Genomic DNA, 19,564 nt, shown 5'->3' with positions numbered 1-19,564 from the left:
TTCTCCTTACATTGTCGAGTTCTTGCTGGTTTCCGTAAAGCGGGTGGTACTTCCTGTATTTGCCGTGGCGGTATTTGTTGATGATGAAGCGCCGTCTGTCGTCACTGCAGCTAGCGGGCATCAGCGCCTCACTCGGGGGAACGTTTGCCGCCCAGAAACTGTTGACCCGCTCATTGCCTAGCAACAGGAACACCTGTAGATGGAAATGCAAGAAGTGTTATACTCAGGTAATACTGAGTTTTTGTGATGCGCTTTAAAAACACAGCACAGGTCTCACAACGCTGCTGTGTGTACCTGTATAAGCTCCTCTGTCCAGACTTTCCTGTCCATCTTCAGACTACGAACCTTAGAGATGCTAGGGCCCAGTCCTCTATGCTCTCCTGAAACACACACACAAGCTGACAATGTTACACTACTGTTAAATTCCACAACTAGATGTTAGAACCACTACAACCACTGATATCATGACTGAATCTGATGTCTGGCTCCCGCCCATATCGCTGTTTGAACATTGCACAGACATACAGTCAATATAGCCCCCTGATTCATTTTAAGTACATTCAGGTAACAGCAGTCACCACCCCATGATGTTTTCTACACCCACAGACAGTAAAGTCAACCGCCTACGGTCAACACGGAAGCCCCCTGCTGTCCTAGCACCAAAACATGGCAGAACTTTCTCCTTTATGCTTTCCAAAACTAACAAAGAAGAGAGGACTGCATGCAGGTCTTACTAACACAAACAAAGAAAGGGAACCAAAACATAAATCTGTATCTTTTGGAAAAACAATAACATGGAAAGAAATGTGTCTTTGTCTACAGAGCCATGGTTAAAGCAACAGGACACACACACACACACACACATCATGAAACCGCAAAACAAAACAACTCAAACCCCCACGTACACACCTGCACATCGTTTACATATCACCACACACAGGTTGATAGCGGCCCATTCCGGGTTGGCGGCTCCGCAGTCGGCGCATGTAATGTTGCTAGGCTCCGCCCAGATGCGTTCTGCCACCTCGCTATTGGACAGCGCCTCACCTATGGCGACGCGCATGGCCTCCACCCACTGCTCCTTGGACTGCTCCGACTCGGCGACAAAGCTGCGGAGAGATGCGCACACGCGGTCAAGAGAGAATGCTGACATGACTGTTACTGCCAACTGCCGAGTGACAAAGCATGAGAAAGGCTATGTATACTGTGTGTGTGTGGGTGTGTGTGTGAAAAATACAGAAGTCAAATCCTGGAAAGTCCATATTTATAAAACCCAGACAGAGAAGACGCAGACGCTCGTGTCCTTCCTCATCTCATCTGTCACACCCTTCTCAAATGAACACATTGAGATTTACAGTATTGACCGTTTATGCACGTGCACACAAACACACACACATACCAATGCAACACAAGCTTTTGCAGAATTTGCCATCCTGTCAAGCTGCGCTGCTGTCTTTCTCTGCCGGCTATTGAGTGTCAGCCAAAAGAGTACACACACACACACACACACACACACACACACACACACACACACACACACACACACACACACACACACACACACACACACACACACACACACACACACACACACACACACACACACACACACACACACACACGCCAAAAGTGTTCTTTATATGCATGGCAGAGTGTGTGTGTATAGGCATCATTTATGTGTGTATACCTGAATATACGGTAGGGGGTGGTGAGATCAAAGCTCCGCCGGTCTGTGTCTCTGACGTTTCCTACATTCATCTCAATCGATGTGATGCCAGCTCCTGTGCGATAGTCCTGAGGAAGAACAGACATTACCTCATGAGATACTACATCAAAACACACCTCTACTCTAAAAACTATCCTGTAGCCTCTGAAATATGTGAATAGGAAGTGTCGGCGTGCCTGCTCTGTATCCCTACCTCCTCGTTTTTGTAGAGAAAGACCTTATCTGCGGCCACGACGGTAAAGAGTTTGGAGCGTAAACCCCGGAGCTCCAGAACACCCTTGCAGTCCGGTTTAAGAGGCGATCCCAGGGTCAAGGTTGAGCTGCGTCGGCGGCCCCTGGTGCAGTCCTGCAGCACAGCCACCCAGTCATTTCTCTCAGCTGGACACATCGACGTCACAACAGACACAACAGAAATAAATACGCAAGTAACATCCATATTCTGATGTATATAGGTGTAAACGCAGTAAGCAGTAAAGTATAGAGATGCACACAGAGGAACGAGACAAACCTTCACTCTCAGCCCTGAAGATAAACGTGCGGTTGTGTGTGATGACCTCAAACTTCACCTCCCCCACGGTGGTCACGTTTGTGATGAAGGCCGTGGAGATGAACCTCTTCGAATACACCTCCTATGACACACACGCACACAGACACACACACATTTTAGGGTCAGCTTACGTGCGTTTGCGAGTGTGTGAACCGGAGCTGAGGGGAACTTCTAAACATTACATGCATCAGTGTGAGTGTGAGCCACTGAACTTGACTTATGTGATATGGACTTGCGGGTGTTGTTACCTTGTCATTGTCAAAGTATCTCAGGTAGTCAATGTCCAGCTTTACCCATCGTCTCTGGTAATAGAGGGCCCTGTGTGCACAAAGACAGACAGATGGAAACACAGACACGTGGGTTTAAAAATGTTTGCTGTTGTTAAACTTGAGACACAGAACTGGAATAGCTGTTTCACATTTACTGTGTCATTCTGAGCACATTCTGCTCTTACAGGTAGAAACATAAACAACAAGACAAGCTTAGAATGAAAGACACAGAGAAGCGTTGATGTAGCAGTTCAGATAAAAGAAAACACCTTACACCTTACAGACGCACAAACAAACCCTCACAATCGTCTGAAAGGGCAAAATGATTGACTAACTTGAGATAGAGGTGATGTCATGGACACAGCAGCATGACACTACATTGGGTAAAGCCTTTAGTTTTAGGAGAACCACAACTTGTGCGTACCCTTGTGGTGGATTCTTGTCCAGCCAGCCCATCTTGATGACAGTAGAGTGTGAGGTGGCTTCTTCGCTGACCTTCTTTTCGAGTCTGCCAGCATTTGGCAGGCACACACTGCCTTGTGTGCCGGTGAGACCCAAGTCCTGCCACAGATCCTGGCTGGAATCCGCAGAAATAAGGACACACACACACACACAAAGAGACACACACACACACAAAAGAAACATCAAGAAAGGTGAAGAAACAAAGTGCTTCATTGCTGTTATGATTTCTCTTACATGTCCACCCTCTATTTTGATGTAAAGTACATTTGAAGACAACAATAATGACTTTCTGTTTTAGGGGTCGCTTTCATCTCCAAAACTAATTTCTGTGCCATTGCATGTTTTCATCTTAGCAGTGTATTCACCAAAACACATTATGTAAATGAGCACCGCCGGGCAAGTTCATTTGAATGCACTGATGTTATTTTAGGACCAGCTTTACTAAGCATGATGCAAATTGATGACTAAGATAATGTTGGAGCATGTTTTTAGTTGTGCATGATGTTTACAAAGCCTGATTATGTAAAAGAGCATTACACTGCCAGTTCATTAGAATCTCTCTCATTTGCAATGCACCTCACATTACCATCTACATTTGTGTTTTTTAAGATATATAGCATTCAATAAGTTAGGTTAAGTCCTTATTAGATGTTCCATGTTGACTAATGCCTGAGAAAGTTGGACCTTGACTATGAGTGCTGTTTCATCATGTTTTTTCAAGTAAATGAAAGCCAAAGTCATTGTACAGGATGATCATTTTCTGGTTAACCTCTCCAAAACTGCTCGATGATGTAATGTTGACAGGATGAGCCAGAAAAGCAGAAGAAAGCAATGGATGAACGTGCATGTTTGCACTCTCGCTCATGCCTGCATAACAAGTGTCGCCTAGATTTCTCTAGCAAATACAAGCAAAAATAGAAGGTCAAGCGTACAATATGTGGGCCTGACAAAGGAGATGGAAGAACTGAACCTCATGCAAAAATGTGACAACGCTACCTAGCATTTCTCTGTTCCTTGTATGAGAGATGGCTTGAGAGCAGGCCCGGTTGAGTAACACAACCATGAAGCAACATTCTGGTTTAAAGGTTGTTGTTTGTCAGTTAGATTGTCAGTGCTGTCAACACCACGTGTGCTTGGTTTGGGTGTTTCTGTTTGTGTGCGCAACTTACTCATCATCGTCCAACAGCTCATCCTCGCTGCACAAAGAGTTGTAGCGCCTCTGTGCCTTCCTTGGTATTAGCAGGGACATATCCTGTTGGATGAAACAGTTCAGTCATTTACGTTACGCAGGAATAGAGACGGCAGAAAAGGAAAGAGGCTCTCGTTCTCTTTACCCTGTCTGGAGTGTTCAACCGTTGAACGCTGGGAAACAATAAGACTGGATCCTCGTAATCATCAGAATTATCATCAAGTGAACTGGGCCCTGTGAGAGAGATGGCAGGGGTTTGGTACGAACTTGATTGAACAGAAAGAAGAGCCATCACATTTCCACCCTGATGTCAATTAAGGAACGCAGGTATGACAAACACTTAGTGCTGCATTCCATAACTCCTTAACCCAGATAGCAACTGTAACTATGCAAACTAGAACTGGAGTAATGCGTTTGTGTTGAGGTTTAGCATGTGAACACAGAGAGAAGACGGAGAGAAGAGGGTAAGTCTCCTACAGGGGAAAGAAGAATTACTTGGGAGGGTTCACAGTGTGAGGGAGAGGTTAGAAAAACACAGACGGTCTTACAGAGACATCATGGCTGGAATCTCCATTGAAGCTTTTCTATTAAGCTTTCATTTTATATTAGGTTGCACATTTACAGAGGCTAAGAGTTGAGCTGACGCACCGGGCACACTGCTAAAAGAAAAACCTGTGGTTATGTTCTCGACAAAAGACAGGAGGAAGATTATGAAATATGAAAACAACTAACTACGGCCACAACCATTGTCACTAAGTTCAACAATGTCAACAAAAGCTTACCTTACCGGCAACAGCACTTACAGTAGTCACTGAAGACAGGTTTGAATAAAAATGTTTCCCAGAATACAAAACTTGATGAACACGTTCTCAGCTGGCTCGACACATCCTGTTCTTCCACAATTTCCGATATGTCACCAAGCGTTTCATCACAGCTATTTTACAGATTGGATTTATATTGCAGTGGTTGTTTTGTTTTCCTAACTCTTCAGGATTGAGCCTGAGGTCAATCCAACATATTGCTTGTATTGTTATTCACTTTGTGGTTCCAAATCCAGGTGTTTGTGTGCCTCGGAACTGCAAATTTTGTGTGTGTGTGTGTGTGTGTGTGTGTGTGTGTGTAGCCCACAGTGCTGGGGTACACACAGAGCTGGATTAGGCGTCACTGCACTCCAAAAAGGTTTCACTAAATCATGACACAGGATGATACTGAAACTGCTTCAGTGTTTTCACCTCTGTGTCAGTGGAAAACACTGACGCTTTGGGTAGGAAGTCCCACCATTACCCTTCCTACACACGCTTCCTTTCCCCCTTGTAGTTGTTACCCGGGCCAATCAGAGCACTGAAGTACAGTGTGTACCATACGAACATGTAGGAGTCTTTGTTCCTGTACAATATACTGTATAACATGATGGTGTGTTTGTGAGCTGGACAAAGGTGCCACAAGCAACTCATATAGGTTATAAATGACCTGATTCATATTCTGCACAGCATGAGATGTTTTTGTGCGTAAATCCCTTTTGTGTACTACTCACTGGTGTCATGAAGAGACTGGGAGGGCGGCCTCCGAGCAGGCAGGGCCGGCTGAGTGTTGAGGTGAGTTGTGGGCTGCTGTTGTGCGTCGTCTTGTTGCTGGGATGTCCTGGTGCGGGGTGGGACCTGGGGCGTTTGGTCCATCTGGACCTCGTCAACGGCCGACTTGCTGGGAGTGGGGCTGAGGGATGAAGAGGTAGAGGACAGGTCAGGCGAGGGGTCGTCTATTTCCATGTTACCGTGAGGATGGGTTAGAATCCCAAGGAGACGACCAATTCTTTCCATCCTTTGTGGGAATGAATGGATTTCTCATTTCCCGTTCCTCCTGTCTTCTCTTGTGACGGCTGCCACTCCGTATCCCGTCTCGGTCCACATCTCCACCTTTGATCAAGAGCTACTCCACTCGCACAACTTTGCAGAACCGCGGCAGAGTTCAAACTGCCGATCGCTTCCTGCCTCCCCGGTCTCTCAGTACCTTAAGGTTTCAGTGACAGCAAGTCCAAACCTGCCTCACACTGACACTGGGCCACATAAACACAGCATACCTCTGGATTCCACCCCGAAATACACACACACACATACACACACACACACACACACACACACACACACACACACAAATACCATGCATTCCAACATGTACACGCAGTGACACAAATACAACACATACATGCAACTATTTCCACATCCAAGTCTACAGCAGCAAACTGTGACACTCATCTACTGATCTGTGAATGTAAACAGAATAAAAACATAGTGTAGAGAGTGACACCTTCATAGATGCTTCTCACAAATATGGTTTAATCCTCTAGTAGCCTATACTTATTACTTCTTGTGTTAGGGTTGCTCATGGCCTTATACAGACGTGCACTGCAGAGAGGAAAAGCAAAACATTCTAATCATCCATTATTGTGAAAGTTCCTCTTTGTTGCCCCTCTTCTGTCAATTTCCTTCTTTTAAAAGTGACAATAACCTGATTTTACACTGAGAAAATATGGGGATGTTAGTCACACACACACACACACACACACACACACAGTTAATAGTGACTGTTGATAGTTTGAGTTTAAGGTTGTAGTGGGACGTGTGCGCCTAAAATACATTTCAGACTCCACTTCTAGATCATCACGTGAGAAATGAATTCAAGATTTAGTCACATTAACACTTCACCAGTTGCTCAAACAGCAATACACAATGTCCACCAAAGCCCCACAATGACGGGAAATTGACCCGTTGACACAGTTCCTCATTCTTCTCAGGGGGAAACCTGAGAGACGGCTGCCTGAGATGCTATGGTTAACATGCAGGACGTCACCACAGTGGAGAAACAATAACCTTTCCCTTACACCCACACTGTGTGCAAAGTCACATTTCTCTCCCGATCGGCTGCATTTTAACACAAGATCACATGAAAAGAACATCACAGTGTTTTTCGATGGTTGCTGAACACCCGAGGGACGCCGCTGCCTTCACGCTCCAGAGACAGACAGCTGAGGGACGTAACAACACCCCGGGGTCACAGGTGACACATTCAAAAAGTCCTCTCCTCTCAAGGTCGGAGACAAACACGTAAAGGAGGGGACGCGGGGACAGCCGCGAAAGAAAGAATGGTGATTACAGAGCGCAGTGATGAAAGGGAGGAGCAGAGAGAGCGACACGCTGAACAGGAGTGAAGACGGAGTAAACAGAGCAGAGGAATGATTTGTATGGTCTTACCTGTGCCGACACGTTCAGGCGGACTGCTCTGGCGTGATGAGACAACAGTTAGCGTTACGGGCAGAGGCACAGAAGAGTGAGGAGGAGACGGAGGAGACGGGGGGAAGGAGGGAGGAGGGGGGGGGGGCGATGAGGAGGAAATGACCAGCTCACTTGAAAAAAAAAAAGGAGGAGGCAACAGAGCGCTCTGACAAGGAAACGGAGAGCGGTGTGAAAGAATGTGCGCGCGTGAGGCGGTGGTTAAGAGCTCAATTCTAAAGCGGGCTCCTGGTAACCAGCCACTTTCTCTCACCCCTCTCTCTCGCTCCTTCTCTTTCACAGAGAGAGAGAGAGAGACCAGGCCAGGTGCGACAAACCCGAGAGTCTATGTGCGACTTCCTTACCCTCTCTGCAGTTACTTTCCCTTTAAACCGCACGACCAACACATGTACATATGTGGCAGTGCTCCAGAAGCTGACACAGGGTTTCTGTACCTCTTTGTTTCGTTGTCACACACACACACACACACACACACACACACGATGCTCTACGGTTCAAGAACTAAAGTCTTTTGTAACACAGACAAAATGGGTTAAAACCTTATATTTGGCAATTATAAACACATACAAGTGCTTAATCTGATATGCACAACCATTTCTGCAACAAATCAAAATATGGGAGTGTTAACAAAATATACTAAACACTTCACACTGGCTTCATTGGCTCATAAGTGTGTGTTTTGGCTTTATTCTGCACGCCAGCGAGCTTTAGGATTCCAGGAAGTGTTTACAATTCACCCGTGACATTTCCTCTGTAGTGTTTCTAAACTGCTGTACTTATAAGCGAAGGCTGCACTTCACAACCCTGTCCAGAAGATGGCGGTGTTATCCTCCAAACACAACGCACCACGTCACACAACAGTCACAAGATGGCAAGACTGCAGAATCAGCACATTGATTTAAGTAACCATTAACACGGTTGCTCACACACACACACACACACACACGCACACACGCACACACGCACATGCATTCTGAAGGAGAACAACACCTTACCTGTGAGATGGCGCCCGTTTGTGAGGCTGTGAGGGAACCCGCCGTGGGATTAGGGGCAGGCCTTTAGGTCCCATCCCTACTTTAGGAGGAAGCGGTGGAGCACTTCTGTCATCGCCAGCCTCTACCGCAAAGGAGGTGGAGTAGATGGCGGAGGAGGAGGAGGAGGAGAGGGAGACACAGGGTGAGATGGGGGAGGATATTCTCCCTCCGTCGCCGGGCACAGTTTGGGCGGTGCGCTGGAGAGCCAACGTGTGAGGCCGGGTTTGAGGGGATGGGACGCTGGCAGGGTGGGGAGGAGTGTGTGTAGGGGATGAATTCTGGGAAGTGGTCCTGTTGGGCAGAGCCGGGGCCTGGGCCGCACGGCGAGCAAGCTTGGTCTTAGCGGGGGAAGGTGGTTGGAGGGCAGAGGTGAAGCGCTGCGGGGGGCAGTTGGGGGTGCTCCGGGGGGGGATGGGGGGTAAGGGGGTGTCTGAGGTGGGAGACGAAAGGGGACAGGGGAGAGAATCCGAAGGTGGGCTACATCGAAACTTAGTCCTCTCCTTAGGCACCGGCTTCTCTCTCTTTCCATCCACGCCTAAATCCGACTCTTCCTCATTCCCTCGTCTTTCCTTACAGACCGGCTTCCCCTCTCCCGCTTCTCCGTGTTCCTCCTTTAGCCAGGAAGTTTGTCTCTCCCTGGGAACCGGTTTCTCCATTTCTCTGGGCGTAAGTACCACTGCTTCCTCATCTCCTTCCCCTCCTTCCTTAGGGGCGGGCCTTTCCTTCGGAGGGGCGGGCACAGGTCTGTCTCTCATCAACACTTTGGAGAATCCCGTCTCCCCAAACTTCTCTCCTCTCTCTGCTGGCTCAGGCTGAGTGTGTGTGTCGGCGTGTGTGTCGCTAAGCGTTTTGTGCAGGCTGGCCAGGATGCGTCTCCGGTGACCTGGCAGGATGATGCCCATCTGCTCCAGCCCATCCGCCGTGAGGCCGCAGCACTCTTGTGTGGTCGCCAGCCCGGCGTCCCTGAACGCCTCGCAGTACTGCTCCAGACGAAGTGCACATAACCAGTCGTACACGGACACGCAGGACTCACACTGCAACATGGTCACTCTGCGTGTGTGCGTGTGTGTGTGTGTGTGTGTGTGTGTGTGTGTGTGTGTGTGTGTGTGTGTGTGTGTGTGTGTGTGTGTGTGTGTGTGTGTGGAACCAGAGGTAAACCTGCAGAAGTGGCTCAGAATCCCTGTGGAGGAGAGAGAAACAAACACATCAATAAATAACACAGAATCATTGCTTACATGAATTAGGATGCAGTACAAACGATGATGTGCAAATATAATTACATTCATAGAGTTCAAATGAAGGAAAGAGGGAGGCATACACACATACGCTTCAAGAGAAAAAGTGACAAAAAGAGGGAATCAACACAGAAACATTCCCATGAATCTGAACAGTTTGTGTTGATCGAGTGACATTTGCATATATTTCAGAACTTCTTGAAACATAAACAGAGGAACCATGAGTGCCATGAAGTGTTCAGCTCCCTAATGAGAAAATGAAATAAAGAAATGAGTGTCAGTGTGGGTAAATGATGAAGAGGAGGAAGCTCTTTATTACTGTGGCAGTGAGCTCACTAGGCAGCCGAGTCATTCTAGATAAATAAGATAATATGTCGAGTTCCACGCAGCCACGCAGATTTGAAATGCTAATCACAACACACACAAACGCTATGATACAGCGCCCCTGCAGCAGTTGGGGGTTCGCTGCCTTGCTCAAGGGCGCCTCGGCAGTGCCCTGGAGGCAAACTGGCAACTCTCCAGCTTCCAGTCCGCTTTCTTGGTTCATACCGGGACTCGAACCAGCGACCCTCCGGTTCCCCAGCTGAGTCCCCTACAGCCTGAGCTACCGCCGCCACATTCTAGATTCATGTCGATTAACGATTCGACCAAAACATCCCCACTGTCGCCGCTCTGAACGTCTCTCTGCATTGGCGATGTTGCGTCCGCGTCTCATTTCCTGTCATAACGGCAGAACGTTGGGACATTATTCACATTGCCCAAGTATGGGGATTTCTTGTGTGGAGTCCTCACATGCCGCCCCATCACAATGCCAGGCCTTGATTAGCACAGAGGCCTCAGTGTCGCGCCTCAAGGCTTCACATGATGCAAACCTGCCTGATTGGAAACAATACGCAAGGGAGCAGCGCCAAATAAGGACAAGAGCTGGTCTGATGCAGAAACTGAACCCATAACAAGCAGGCACGTTTCAACCTCCTTATTCTAATTGTAAAACAACAATAATACATAAATAACAAAGCTTTATTTTAAAGTACTTCCCTTACTACAAATGGGAGTTAGAAGCGATTTACTAAAAAAAAAAGCAAGGAGACATTTCAAATTGTGGCAATTTTGACAATAGCAAAGCTCACACACACACGCACACACACACACACACACACACACACACACACACACACACACACACACACACACACACACACACACACACACACACACACACACACACACACACACACACACACACACACACACACACACACACACACACACACACACTATTCATATATTTGCACTTCCTCAAAAGTGTTGATACAGTTTGCAGAGTTAAATGCCACACTAACAGACTTGCACTTGACTCTTGGTCCAATTTCCGCCTCGTGACAAACGGTTTAATGGTGGCACATTAAGACAAAATGTAGGTTATAGCGTGTGTACGTGTATTATAGTATGTTGGAGATCTGGGGTGGGTACAAGTTCAGACAGGGGTCATATATTATAGAGCTGCTGTAAACGACAACATAGAGATACAAACGCACAACTGCCAACGACTGAAGTCTAAAGTTAACAGTACTTCATGAATGTGTGTATTGTGGTTTGGTGTCAAAACTCAGAACCTCGCTAAACCCCACACAATCTAGACAACTTTGCCACTGGTTAACACTATTGTTATCATATGAAACCATTCCTTCCTTACCATGGCGACTGTGTGGGTTAGGGCTGTGTATGTGAGTGTGTGAGTGTGTGTGTGTGTGTGTGTGTGTGTGTGTGTGTGTGTGTGTGTGTGTGTGTGTGTGTGTGTGTGTGTGTGTGTGTGGGGGGGGCACATTTGAAATGAGTGTGATACGTTTCCTGTCTCAAGTTTCCTCTAGCAGGTCAGAGCGCACAGGCCGTAGGATTAATCGCTCATCAAACACATTTCCTATTTTTGAATAGAGGAAGTCAAAGCAGAAAACGTAGAATGACAGAATTTGGAAGTAGTTGAAAGGACTGTACTTGTTAGATTAGGCAACTTTCGACAGTTAATTATGAACTACACACACACACACAGAAGTTAACGTGCCATCTGTATGTAATGGACTACCAGACACACCACACACACACACACACACACACACACACACACACACACGCTTTGCCAAGTGCACTTTTTCACTTCAGCACTTTGGTCGAGAAAAGCCCTTAATCAGCCTTGTGGTGTTTTCTGTGTGTGTGTGTGTGTGTGTGTGTGTGTGTGTGTGTGTGTGTGTGTGTGTGTGTGTGTGTGTGTGTGTGTGTGTGTGTTTGTTTGTTTGTTTGCGTGTGTGTGTTTGCGTGTGTGTGTTTGCGTGTGTGTGTGTGTGTGTGTTTGTGAAGCGAAAGTGTTGGACGGTAATCAAGAATGACAAAGTTGAGAGAAACAGACAGAGAGCTCGGTTTGGAACCTTTAAATACACTTTTCAACTGAATCTGTCTCCAGGCTCCATTGAAGGAGACTGAAAGCTGCTCGTTGTTTTCTAACTCAAACTCACATAACGGATGCATTTAATTTTAAGCTTTTTATAATAAATATGTGTTCATATGAAAAGTGATTATCCATATTTTGCTTATTTATATCAATGTCTTTATCAAGCTTTAGATCCTCTCTCTCTCTCCCTGTCCGTCTCTGTCTCTCTCCCTCCCTCCCTCCCTTTCTCTCTCCCTCCCTCCATCCTCTCTCTTGAAAGGTGCCAATAACAGGGTCTCTGTACTGGCTTTCACAATGGAGCATTCTGTTGCCTGGGCAAGCACAAACACACACACACACACACACACACACACACACACACACACACACACACACACACACACACACACACACACACACACACACACACACACACACACACACACACACACACACACACACACACAGACACACAGGAAAGAAACACATGCTGCTGGCCACACACACTAAAGCAATTTCTCACCCTCCTAATGTGTGTGTGTGGGTTTTTTGTGGCGTTTCAGGTCTCATATCCTCTTTCAAATCAGAAACAAACACACATATTTTGTCCTTTTTTTGCATGGATCATCGGTTCTGGCTGCAGCCCAGACACTCTTCATATTCTGCCTTTCTAGCCTGCCTACATCACCAACCTTCCTCCTCACTGCCTCTTCCTCACGCTCTCAGCATACTTCAACAGCTACCAGGGTACGGCGGGGCCTTCGCTCTTTGCACAGACCTCCGTTTCTGTCCGTCTGCGTGTAAACCTCCTTTATCTCACTTTCGCGAAGAAACAAAGTGTCAAATGAAACATCCTTCTCCTCGACACATTCTAACATCTCCGCCCGTCGACTTTCGCACGTCGCCGACAACACGTGAGCGGCCGGCCTCTGCTCGCGTTCACGCCTCAGACACAGAGTGAGTTCCTTCCAAGTGTACCGTCGCTTACAAACACAAGCTACAGGGCTTAAAGAGAGAAAACTGTGAAGACGAAAGATGAAGATCACGCTGCAGATCAGTCTTGATAGTACAGCTGAGTTACCTTCTGTGGGTGTGTGCTTGTGCGTGTGTGTGTGTGTCTGCGGCTCAAAGAAGCTACTGGGTTCTACCACATTTCCTCTTTCCTTGAAGACTGAACTCAACTGTTCTGCTCTCTACCCTCGACTAAAGCCGACCCACACACACACACACAGTTATACTAATCAATACACAGACATGAACCCCATCATGCTCACGCTGAGAGAGGTGAGACAGGTCCACTCCATCTCGATATCCCCATTCTTCGAAGAAAGCTCTCACACACACACACACACACACAAACAGGTCTCCCAACATGGACGTTTCTATCAGAGATGTAACCAAATAAAATGACGCAACTACATGGATTTTTTAATCAATAATTGATGAGATACTGCAGATGAAAGAGTTTGAAAAGCACAGGAAAGGTCAAAGGTGAGAACGATATGAAAGGCAAAGATATGACATCGGACCTAAAAATAGAGGGGTGTAACCAGCGTGTTATCAAATAGTAGTGAATTGGGGCTATCAGTTATATCTCAGAGATCATTTAACCTTTAGAACCTTTAGAAGGAAACAACCTTCAGCCTGTAAACAGCTTCCAAAAAAACAAACATGGCCACCTCTAAAGCAGAGTTAGACTGGAAGCAGCACAGAACAACGAGACAAAATATCTGATTTATGGCCCCTAATGGTGTTAATTATGTATGATTATTATTGACATGTGGAAAGAAAAAGAGAAAGAGAGAGAGAGAGAGAGAGAGAGAGAGAGAGAGAGAGAGACTTCTAACAGATCTCCATTTATTCTTATTCATCAACAGAATCTCTACTGTCCATAATGAGAAAGAATAATGAAAAAAGTTTTGTGTAAATGTAAGACAACATATGTAAGATAATTCAGCAACATAACCCCACAAGTAAGGTGCCATAAAGTTGCCTTGACGACCATTAAACAACAAAGAAGAAGATGAGATCAGCAACATGGCAGCAGGTTTTCATTAAGCTCCAGTTTTTAACGTGTGTGTTTATGTCTTTTCTTCCCCTCTGTGTATAAAAACAAATCTACAAAATGTTTCAGAGCCGCATGCTGATTGTCAGATTAATTTCTTTCTCCAATAAATATCAACAATTATGAAAATACACACATTCTTTTTTGCTACATTTGTACTCATCCGCATTAAATTGGCCCACTATGATGATTTATTGATTATGATTATTAATCATATTATATGATTTATGATTATTGATTGGGATGAAGATCACTCAATTAATAATCCAAAAATAGATGAATTTATTGTCAAAATGATCAATAGTGACGGCCAAACTTGGTTAGCACATGTAGGGCACGTGCAGGGTCTTAAGCCTTACTTCATTTATATTAAGGGGTCGACTATGAGAATTACTTAAAAGAGGACGTACACAGATCCAGCCATTCACACACACACACACAGACAGTCTCACACACACACACACAGACAGTCTCTCACACACACACGCACATACACACAGAGAGGACATGACTCATATCCAGACATGCTGCTTGTTTCAGTCCACTCTAGATTTGAATTAAATAGTGACTCAGTCCTGCCAGTAAAACAAATGCATCCCAACTCCTTACAATCTCCTCTAGTGTGTGTGTGTGTGTGTGTGTGTGTGTGTGTGTGTGTGTGTGTGAGGGTTGGTTCTAACCGTTCAGGGTGTAACATTTCACAGCGGGATGTCTTTACGGGTAACCAGGGCAACCCATTGCAAAACCACCTCATCTATCCCAGGACACATCCCATAATATGTCATGTAACAGGAAAGTCATGAGGCTGTCACGTTGTCTTGACATTGATAGAAATGGAGCTTCAGGGGTCGTGATTTTCAGCAACAACTTGAAATCTTTGAGGGGAGAAAGGCTCTCCATGTCACCATCATCATCATCAAATATCTTGCTTTTATTCACTTTTAAGGTGAATTCCTAACCTTAAATTCCCCATATTCATTGTCTTCATTTAGGATCTCTCATCCCAGCACGCTCTTTAGTTGTGCAGTGTGATTTCTAAGGGCCTCCCAGTCTGAAGCGGTGAGTTACTCTTCCTCTCGGCTCATTACGGAGTGAGTCAGTAGCGAGTAATCATGTGAGTGTGTGAGACGGGGGGAGAGAGGGACAACAGGAAACAGAAAAGCTGTTGAGAGAATTAAGGAGAGAGAGAAAGGAGTAGGCGGACGCAGGCGGACGCAGACAGACGCAGACAGACGCAGACAGACGGGGGTGTTAAAGCAGCCACACTTCCAGCTGCAACGTTGATATCAAACACAATGACCGCTCCATCAAAGGCTCCAATAATGCAATGGAACAAAAAAAAAGGAGGATTGGATCGATTCTACATACACGACAAAAGTACGACCACTCACTCAACTCAGGAATTTAAATTGGTTCAGCTTGTGATGTTTGCTTTGCAGACTGAAGACAGATATGACAGATATGAAGGCAGAGTGATGATTAGATCTGCGCTTTGATAAAAAACATCCTGTTGCTACATTATGCAGTAGCATGGAGGGTACTAAAAGGCAAAACACAAGACGGGGGGCTTAATCGTTAACAGCTTCCACTACACAACAACAACACACAGCTAGTAGTGTCTGGATTCCACTTGTCTTATTGATTCGGCCAAACAACATCACATGGTACAATTTCATGTGATGAGCTGGCAACCATTCAGATAAACAAACGATTACTGCAGAATTTCTGTGACAAAGTTTGCTTACACACACACACACATGCAGTATGTTTTACCCCTCTGTGTATTAGGAGGAAAGAAGTGCAAAGTGAAAACACACTTTCACACTTTCCACTGGTGCTTATCTGAGCCACACACACGCAAAAATAAAATAGATTATCTGAGAGAGAACTTCATCCAGCTTCACTATTGGACACTTACTTATCACTGTCCTCATTTCCTCTATGTAACATTGGAACATGAGTCTGAATGAGGGGTGAGGGGTCAAAAAAAGCAGAACAAATGAGGCTGGAAACCAACTTCATCACATGTGAGTGTGTGTGTGTAATCTAACCGTTGGGAGGAAGAAACAGTTTGGGCCTCACCGTGACCACCTGTCATGGGCCCACCTGCCACTACACAGATCACATTATCAATGGGAATAATGGTCTGGTTTCAGCTTCCACAGTTAAAATTTCAGATTTCACGGTCAAATCATCAATGACATCATCTAATGAATTCCTCGGGGGGATAAACACCCCGATCACAGTTTGTGTTCGCCCCGCTTTGGCTCCAACAAACAGCTAATGAGCTTGAGGAAAACAAATCACATCAGCGGCTCGTCTTTACGGCAGCAAAGCCCCACTGCCTCTACACTAAAAGCAGAACTGGACTCAGCATTTAGATTAACACTCGCTTGGCCAAATATTTCTCATTTTTAGTGAACATAACAGGTAAATTACGGCAAATTATGGTGAATTTGGCTAGCCCGGGCACCCAGGTGTTTGCGGTCTTTCTGCTACTGGTTGCTGTCTATTCTAAAGAGTTGTTTGCTGGTAAAAGTTTCTCCCCAAAAACTTCAGAATTCTTGCCGTCGCTTACCTTGACTGCTCTTGGAAAGTATCCAATTCACCGAGTTATCCCGAGGTAACGCGTTTGGGCTCAAATTCGCGGCCAGAACTGCGACGCCAAGTAGCGGGTATCATTTTTCTCACGCCTGAAGAGCGGCGGTGGCAAGAAGTCAGGCATATATGCATCTCGAGGCAAGGTACACAGAATGTATATAACTATATCCTGTTTAACCTTTCAAAATAAAACAAGCGCCCCTTGCTTGATGGTTTATTTTGAAGGCTACCGCAACGAACACTCTGGCGTTTTTGTGACTAATTGTAGAAAACTTGACAGTGAAACACAGCAAAAACAAATCCAGTGAAAAACTTCCGTACGGCCGTCACGTGACCTCTGGAGCAGCACGGAGAGCTCAGCCTTCTCATGCTGATCCCACCAAAACTATTAAAGCCCACACAATGACGTCACTGAGCCGCTACACAAACCCCTTTGGAACAGCCAAGGCATGTCACACAGATATGAAATCCAGTTTGATCATGCATTTTAGGTATTACTGAACTGATGTAAAATCTTAAATGATGAAAAATGTTTGATCGATATTACATAGGATGCACAATAAAATCGATTAAGTAATTTTAAAAAATACATCAGTAATGTGCGTTATCAGTTTTGCATTGGAAAATAGCTTGCACCAATCAAACCCTATTGGAAATATGAAAGATTTAAATGTTTTCTTTTTCATTACTGCTATTTCAGCTGAAATTAAGTTCCTATCTGTCAATCAATAATTGATATGGTACACAGAATGAGAATGTGCCCAATAAAATGATGATAATAATAAATACACTAAGAAGCCATCTGGCATGTCATCTACATGATATTGCAAGAAGCCTTAATGTGGCTAAGGGAGTCATTAAGAAAGTAAGAAAGGCTCTATCCCCCATGCACCCTGTCACTGGTTTGATCTAAGGACACCTATGGAAAATATATATACTGTACATGTAGATAAAATAAATAATATAATATGTGATTCAATATAATATAATATTAGAAGAGAAAATTAATTGTGTGCACATACCATATTTGGAACATTGTTGCTACATGTTGTAGTGGATATTTTGTAAGGAGGATTGCAGAACAGAGGTGTTGTGAAACATGTGGCCTGAAACTTGTGAAAGATTTACATGAAACCTCATTTGATCAATCACAGACAGAAACGCAGCCTGCCTCAACACCAAAACACTGCTGAGGACACTCGACATCACATATGATGATCAAACATCAGGAAAGGTTACATTAAATGAGTATTTGGTGGGATATGAAATGAAAACAATTACAGTAGAAGTTCCTGCTGTGTATTATTAGCATAAAGTGGAATGCATATAATGTTAGAAAACAGTACAGTACATTTTAAGGAAGTAGGGGGAGTAGTAGGAGAAAAAACTCCCTTCCCCTCCAGAAGAGGGCAACCAATGACTAATAGGGCAGAGAGAGAGAGAGAGAGAGAAAGAGAGAAAGAGAGAGCGAGAGAGAGCAAGAGAGAGAGAGAGAGAGAGAGAGAGAGAGAGAGAGAGAGAGAGAGAGCACAACAAAAGCAGTATTTCAAAAAGAACAAAACAAGCATTTAAAGCACAATGCGGTTGCATACATAAACCAGATCACTTGCACTGCATTTCTGTGACAGTGGAACGAGTCAGCAAACATAAGGGAGGAGAACAGGATGAGGGAAGGGAGCCTGGCCTGCTATAACACACCAAACTGTAACCCAACTTCAAAATCAAATGTTTCCAGTTGTTGTTTGTACAGATATCCTAATTGTTGTCCAAACTTAGGTTTTCATTTTATTCAGAAAGCAAACTCTTGATGTTTCCGAGGGGCTCCAGGTGAGTAACAGGCGATCACCCTTCAGGAGCCTCAGTCATAGAGGAAGAGGGGGAGGACAGAGTTGAGAGGAGAGGTCAAAAAAAGGTCAGGGTGATGACAGACAAACAGGCAAAGATTGAGAGGAGAAGAAAGGAGAAAAAGAGGAGAAAAGAAGAGACTGATAATGAAAATTAGGTGAGATGGGGATAAAGTAAAGAGAGGACAGGATGCACAGGCAGCATTAGGTGGCTGAGGAGACGGGAGAGGATACGAGCAGAGAGAGGGAGGAAGAGAGAAAGGCATGATGATAATGGGTCCAAACATAATGGGGAGAATACAAAAGATGGAGGGAGAGGAGAGGAGGAGGAAGAGGAGGTGGGCCGGTGATGAGTCATCACCAGGCTATAGTGGGCCGGGTTGCTGTGTGGGTGGCACTGTGACACATATGCAGAAACACACACACTCTGACACACACACACACACTGACACACGGGGGGACCAGCATGGTCGTCACCCTGCTTGTACGTCTCCTCCTCCCACTGTGGAGGCGGGTGGAAAACAATACAGAGACGCCACTGAGACTCAGCTCACGGCGTGCACGCTCAACCCTTACACACACACACGTGCACGTAATGGTGGCTGAGTGAGCGCGTGAGCGAGAGGTCTCATTAAGGCCGCAAGGATGGATGGACGGTCAATACAGCCGGAGGAATGGAGACAGAAAGGGAGGACGCCACAGCTGTAAAACCCCCGGCTTTTTCCATTTTAACCACACACACACACACAAGCATGCACACACACACACACACCCTCTGTCAATGTATTCAGATCATTCATACTTTATTAGGTTGTGCATGTGCAGAGGTGGAGGTTGTAAAACATGCAACAGAGTGGAAGTCATGCAGGGAAGAATTGAA

At 45.5% G+C, this 19,564-nt stretch overlaps 1 protein-coding gene across 5 annotated transcripts in view; it reads right to left on the bottom strand.

Annotated features, from left to right (window-relative positions):
* The window catches only part of arap1 (ArfGAP with RhoGAP domain, ankyrin repeat and PH domain 1), a 36,501-nt gene extending 19,544 nt beyond the window's left edge, over positions 1–16,957 (bottom strand). For 2 of the 5 annotated variants that reach the window (XR_012961505.1, XM_076146119.1), the window contains exons 1-13: positions 16,818–16,957; positions 8,476–9,694; positions 5,728–5,906; positions 4,339–4,427; positions 4,174–4,256; positions 2,967–3,119; positions 2,522–2,591; positions 2,235–2,355; positions 1,920–2,104; positions 1,688–1,794; positions 910–1,109; positions 295–380; positions 11–193 (exon numbers count right to left, since the gene is read on the bottom strand). Coding sequence is in view for 2 of the 5 variants with exons in the window: in XM_076146119.1 (XP_076002234.1) it covers positions 11–193; positions 295–380; positions 910–1,109; positions 1,688–1,794; positions 1,920–2,104; positions 2,235–2,355; positions 2,522–2,591; positions 2,967–3,119; positions 4,174–4,256; positions 4,339–4,427; positions 5,728–5,906; positions 8,476–9,557 (2,538 nt within the window). In the remaining 3 variants the exon portion in view is untranslated. Of the gene's footprint in view, positions 1–10; positions 194–294; positions 381–909; positions 1,110–1,687; positions 1,795–1,919; positions 2,105–2,234; positions 2,356–2,521; positions 2,592–2,966; positions 3,120–4,173; positions 4,257–4,338; positions 4,428–5,727; positions 5,907–7,441; positions 7,568–8,475; positions 9,695–12,866; positions 12,979–16,817 lie in introns of those variants that run through there. The other 3 variants (XR_012961506.1, XM_076146117.1, XR_012961507.1) reach the window with 3 other exon arrangements.
* Between the last annotated feature and the right edge of the window lie 2,607 nt (positions 16,958–19,564).

This window comes from Genypterus blacodes, unplaced genomic scaffold (genome assembly GCF_046128005.1).
Source record: "Genypterus blacodes isolate CSIRO-AG114 ecotype Tasmania unplaced genomic scaffold, CSIRO-AGI_Gbla_v1 ptg000032l_1, whole genome shotgun sequence".
NCBI classification, from domain to species: domain Eukaryota; kingdom Metazoa; phylum Chordata; class Actinopteri; order Ophidiiformes; family Ophidiidae; genus Genypterus; species Genypterus blacodes.
Note: the sequence above shows the minus strand (reverse complement) of the source record. Positions and strands in the feature narration are given on the sequence as shown.